Source organism: Passer montanus, unplaced genomic scaffold (assembly GCF_014805655.1).
Source record: "Passer montanus isolate IOZ18808 unplaced genomic scaffold, ASM1480565v1 scaffold17, whole genome shotgun sequence".
NCBI classification, from domain to species: domain Eukaryota; kingdom Metazoa; phylum Chordata; class Aves; order Passeriformes; family Passeridae; genus Passer; species Passer montanus.
In genome coordinates this window covers 1,764,448-1,770,774 of record NW_024364270.1, presented here as the reverse complement: position 1 = coordinate 1,770,774, position 6,327 = coordinate 1,764,448, and the positions used below count along the sequence as shown (strand labels likewise).

The following is a 6,327-nucleotide window of genomic DNA, read 5'->3' as shown; positions in this document are numbered from 1 at the left end:
ATTAAATATGATATATTGTTGCATTCATGCTGGAACCTTGTTTGTCCTATTCTGAATCTGGAGGTGAAGAATGCAAAAGCAGCAGAAGTGCACTTTAGACCATGGAAAGGAGTGTGTTTCATAAAGGACAGCAGCAGAAGGAATGTTTAAATCTCTACAAGTCTGTATAGAACATCATGGCAAACTCAGTGGTTACTTTAGAAGAATACCAGAAATGAGTTGACTGCTGCACTGACCCTTTAACCACAAGATAAGATTTTTTTTCAGATGGTGTGTAAGAACAGGTTTGAGCCACAACACATATTCCTCGACCAGTACTGTAATTTCCCCCTTTTCCCCAGCCACGTGTAAATGAAACTTCATAGTCTGCCACGTAAACGTTACCCATTGATGAACCACTGAAAATTTTTCCAGGACCATGTTTTAGCAAAGACGCTTTCGAGGGATTCCCTTGATTAGCCAAAAAATGAAGGGTTCTTATCTAACACTATCTTGTCTAAATATACACAGCCTATGACGATGAAATAAAAAAAAATTCAAGACCAGGTATAAATACCACTGACAGGATGATGAAGTTCAGTCATCTACTTGCTTCTAATAGAAGATTTAACTATTAGAAGTTGAAGCTCTCTGCTCTTATACCTCCTCTCCCAGAACTAATCTGAGCAGTTTAACTAAACCATCATAAAGAAAATGGCTTTCCAAACCTATAGCTTATTTGTTCTGTCTGTCATCATGATTTCTTTTGGACATGTTGAAAATACACTGAATCTTCTTCAACTTCAAAATGATATAGACAAACTGAAAGCTGATTTTGTAAGTATAGTCTTCTACTTAATTTCTCTTCTCCTGCTGCTTATGCCTTACATATAGTCCAAACCTGAGCACTGCTTGACATATTCAGTATGTACCAACAGAGGGTAATCATGGAAATAATTTTTTGATCATACCTTTTTAAACAAGAATATGGATAATTTTTTTGTTTTACTAAGTTCTTTCATTTACTTGATTCAGTTATTGTAGTAATTTGCATTTATTTTAGGGATGTTCTTCCTTTCACAATAGCTTCTTCTAGCTCAATTCAGCTTTGATTACATGGAATACTTTGGAACAAGAAATCTTAATGCAATTTATGGTGAATATGTTAATCTTTATTCAGTTCTGACTAGATGCAATTCACTGACTTTTAAATTTTATGTTAGTAATGTCAGTGGGAGATTTAGTACTACTTAGCAATATAAAAAAATTGGAGATGAACTTTTGCTTTAACAAATGCATTTGCTACTTATTTTAAGTTGTAGCAATGTGCTACTCAAAGGTGATTTCTACCTCTTATTCTTTTGCATCCTCCAGTCATTTTACTTCCACATGTGTGTCTATGATCTGGCATGGGAATGTAATTTCACGATATTCTTTCCTGTCAAACAGAATTTTGGTAACTTGATAACTGTAATGTTAATTCACCAATATTCATCTGGGAGGCATTAAAGTAGTATACAGCTGATTTCAGCAGGGATTAGTCACAGAGACAGCAGATTTACAATAGAGTCACTTTTAACTAACAGCTTTTATTTTCAATATATTTTTGTTGGGATTTTTCCCCTCTAAATGCAAGGAAACAACTGAAACAGTCTGCTCCTATTTTCAGCTCTGACTTTTCCATGATTTTGTCATAATTCTGTGCAAATGACAGTTGAAATTCAGTAGTCAGAGAACCACCCTGAAGTGGTAAAGACTAGTGTGATACTTCAGTGTTTGCAGGAAACTGGCTGTAAAAGTGGCATTATGTCTTAAATTTGTGATTAGCATAGACGAGGGAGAGTCTTAATAGAATATATATAATCCTGTGGAAGAAATCCTGAGCCATGGTGAGCTTTTTTTACTGACATTAAAACTTTGCTCCATAGCAGGTACTCCCCACCTTTCAGAAGTAGAAAAAATCTGTTTGGTATTGTGCTCAGCATGGGGAGCAAATCAGCCTAGGAGGCTCCTGTCAGACTGCAAGTTTTCTCTTTGCATTCTCTGTGTTTGAATTACTGAGCAGACAAGAGAAGGAAATAGTCAGTGTTGTATACAAAAAGGAAAAAAAAGACACACAGAAGAGGAAATGATGCAGTTTGTCTTTCCTTGGTAGGAGAGTTCTATTGCTGTTTTTTTCCTAGAGCCTGTTGCCAACATCTGATGGTTAAACTCCCTGTAGCCCACTAAGCCTGCATAACCCCATTCCTGAGGGTGGGCTACAGGGATATTCTCCAGTTCTGCAAATTGTAGTTTCCTGCTAAAAACAGCTCATTCTTGTTCCATATGAGATTTCACTGAGACTGTATGAATTTAGGCTCACAGATTACAAACTGCTGGACTTTGACTTACCAGAAAACCTGCCAAGATCAGACCTAATGATTTTCTAGCCAGTTGCCGTGCTTATGAGCTTTTATTTTCATCTGTCAATAACAAAAGTTACAGGGAGCATTTGGGAAAATAGATGTGCTAAACATCTCTATTCAGATGAGTTGTAGCAGGAGAAGATGTTGAAAAGAGGACTAATACCATTTCTGACACCAAGCAGCCAAGCAATGAGATTTTGGTGGTTAGAAAAGTGAAAGCATTGGGAAAGCATTGGGATTGCCAGATGTGCAAAAATCTGAATTTTGATGCTCTTTTGAATAAACAACAAAAATTTGCCTTGTGATAAATATTGTTTATGTAATATAGATGTTTGTTCTTTTTTGCAGAACTCAAGTCATTCTGATGTAGCTGATGGTGGACCTATTTTTACGGACAGGCTGTCAAGCTGGACAGAGGTGAGTCAAAACCAGATATGATGAAGCATCTCAGGCACTTTTTTTTGGTACAAATCAGCTCCCAGAACCAGCATAATTAGCTGCAGTAGAATGAACATGAGCAGGGCTCTCTTTGGTAGCTTGGAAATGAGACAAAAATCCCCAGAAAAAGCTTTATACTGCATCGTGAACTGACCCAGAGTTACAATCATGACCAGGAGATGAGTTGCAACATCTTCTTTATCATCTTGTTCCAAGCAGCAGAGAACCCCTGTATGCTGTGTTTTATCTTCCTTCCTTCCTTTCCCTGCTGGTGGGCACTCACAGACCTTTCTTTTTGATCGTATTTTTCAACAGAGAAATGAAAAGAGGATCATCCTGAGTCAGATTATTTCCATGTACTTGAAAATGCTTGAAAACACTGACAGGTCAAAGGCTCATGTCAGGAACATATCTGAGGAGCTCCATACTCTGAAGGAAAGCCTTTCTGATGGCTCAAAGAAGATAGAAGATCTCAAGGACCTGACAAAACTTCAGGTAAGGCTCTTCCTTTGCCTCCAAGGCTTGTAGCATTATATTTTCTAGTTGTGATCTGAGTGTGATTTAAGCTAATAACACTTCAGTAATGTATACGGCAATCCCTGTGTAGCTCAGTTCATGCCGAAAAACCAAATATTTATTTCCAGCTGCAGGGGCTGCTGCAGGTCTACAGTGTAGGGTAGCTCTGAGTCTTGCTGCAATCTGGCACAGAGGTGCTGGCAGCACTGTCACACCAGAGCTGCCACTGACACAGCCCTTTGTGGCATAGAAATTGGTTGGGAAAGTTGTGCCTGGCTATGGAATGCTCCGTGGCTCTGGGAGCACTTGGCTCGTGGTGCTCATGCCAGTGGCCTCGACCTCCTCAGAGGTCTGCAGACAATGTCCCAGTGCAGTCAGCTGCTTTTAACTGCAGGGGAGCTCTGGTTCAGAGTGTGGCTGGTCTGTGGCAGGCTGCAAAGTAGCACAGAAAGTGGAAAACAAAAAACCTGTGACACAGTCGCTCTTTGATACAGGAATTAGGTAGTAGGGAATTGAAAATTGCAGATGTTCTTCTGTTTTACCCTGGTAGCAGGGTAGCCCATGTGTTGTGGTCAGTAAACAATTGTAGCTCTTGGAATGACTTTTGTTCCATTTGTTTCTTGCTTATTACAGATGAGTGACTTGAAAGTTCAGCGCAAGGCTGTAAATGAGCTGTTCAGCGTCTTACAAAAACTGGGGGATACCTCAAGTTCTCACAAAAGAAAAAGAAGCCAGTTTCAGAGGCTGTGCAAGTGCTAAAGCCATCTTAGGATCTTCTGTACTGAGCTACTGTGCAAATCTTGTTGGGACAAGATTTTTTAAATGTCAGTTTTCTATTGATTTTTATACATTTATTTATTAATATTTAAGAGTCTTAAGTAATTATTTATAAAGAAATACTAATCAAAGTATTTATACGCCCTAATATTATATAAGAAATGACTTTGTCTTAAAATCCTGTCTATTTGTTATATGTTGTTGACCTGAAAACAGAGAATGAGGCAGTGTTTACCCAGTTCCATATGGAAATCTTGAAATTCCTTTATAATGGTACCCAGCTTTCCACCTGGTGCTGTCTTGAGAGAGGGATGCTATGAGATCAGTCTCATCTATTTGGCATGGAGATACAAGCACCAGTATGGGGAAGTTACTCTAGTCAGGAAAACATACTTATGTCTGCTTACTACTAAACATATCTAAATCCAAACCAAGCAAGCAGACATGCTTAAAAATAAGCAAATATTGAAGAAAATTTCTGAACTAGAGGACTAATGGTTAATTGCTGGTTACCATTATTATTATTATTATTATTGTTATTATTGTTATTATGCACTGAAGTTACCAGGAGGGCAGTCTACTTAATATCTCAGGAGAATGTGACTAACTGTATTGCACTGATTTAACTTAAACTGTCAGATTTTAAAAACTTCTGTTGTTTTGTTTTTTTTTGTACTGAACCATTCAAATGTGTCTGTTTAATTTATTTGGAGGTAATAGTATGGAAGTTTTTATCTCAAAGACTGCATTTTTGCACTGGAATATTATTAAAAACTTTGGATTTTTCAGTAGAGATTTTAAAAAAATTGAATATTAAATAAATAATAGATAAATTTTAAAAGTGTGTTTTCATGTTTATTCACCATCACCTATGTGAAAAGTAAAACTTTAATTTTATTCTATATTTTCACAAATATTGGTCCTGCCCAGATATATAGAACATATTTCGTTTCCTCCATGTTTTTAAAGAAATATGGTAGAAGAGTCTAAAATTATCAAGTTTTTCTTGTATTTGTTTGAGAAAACATAATTTTTCTTGTGGGAAGGCAGTGATCATTTGACATTTGTTGCTACTCTGATCTAAGATAAAAACAGTCTCAAATTTCTCTGCATGTGGAAGTGACGGAGCCCAGGCTGAGCTCAGGCTGTCTGCTGGGCTCTCTGCAGCTGCTGTAAGCTGGAGGCCTGGGGCACCTGGGGCAGCTCTCACAGCTCTCTGAATTCTCAGGTTCTCAGTTATCTAACCATTCAAAGAAATCTAAACAATAAGTTTCTCATACTGACCTGACTTTTCCCAGCCCAGTGCAATCTGTGCAATTTCTACAGGGCGCTACCATGCAAATTCTCTGGCGCTAGACTGGCTGGACTGACTGGGAATGGGGCAGATTTTTCTTTGCATTCCTGCCAGCATAGGGCTTCTGACTACTCCCTGAACACTGACTGAATCCATAAAATCCAGAAATTCCACCACATCACGCCCGAAGTTTAGTTGCAGTAAGTCCCACAAGTTCAGCTGTAATTGTTGCAGTCATTCCTGCTCCCATGGGTTCAGCTGTCTCCCACTCTTCAAGATACCTTCATCCACATCCACATTTGACAGCCATAACAAGTGACTGTGATCCTGGAGACTCCAACTGATTTTGAAGGAAACAGCTGTTCTTGTTTATATTCATCACAGACATGCATATGCATGGGAAATGCAAGTGAAATTTCTCCTGTAGGATTGCTCCAGTTCCAGGACTAAGCATGGGAAGCCTCAGTAAGCATTTAACATAGACAATGTGTCCTTCCTTGCCCATGCTCTCTCATGAGGTGTTAAAGGAGACTAACACTCCTTTGGGGATACACAGCCAGGTGCAGCAAGTTCTACTGAAAAAAACCCCAAAACCCAAAACCAAAACAAAAAAAACCCAACAACAACAACAACAAAACCCACCAAAAAACATAACCATAAAACACGACAAAGCAAAAGAAGAAAATGAAAAAGAAATTAAAGAAAAGAAAGGAGAAGAGAAGAGAAGAGAAGAGAAGAGAAGAGAAGAGAAGAGAAGAGAAGGAGAAATTAAAAACCTAACAGAAGGGTTAAAGTTTCCTTAGTCATTGGCAGGGAGACAGTGTGTTTCCCCACTATTCCTGAGTGAATTAACACCCTATTTCTTGAATTCAAAGCCAAGACTGGTTAGAAACTACTTTATTAGGCTATAAACTGAAA

General features: G+C 38.2%; 1 protein-coding gene across 1 annotated transcript; it reads left to right on the top strand.

The window, feature by feature from the left end:
* Nucleotides 1-646: 646 nt before the first annotated feature.
* Nucleotides 647-4,133, top strand: IFNG (interferon gamma). Its single transcript, XM_039704068.1, has 4 exons — nt 647-816; nt 2,733-2,801; nt 3,138-3,317; nt 3,972-4,133. Exons 1-4 carry the CDS (start codon nt 694-696, stop codon nt 4,095-4,097), a joined length of 498 nt encoding a protein of 165 aa, XP_039560002.1. The 5' UTR covers nt 647-693; the 3' UTR covers nt 4,098-4,133.
* The last annotated feature ends 2,194 nt before the right edge of the window (nt 4,134-6,327 follow it).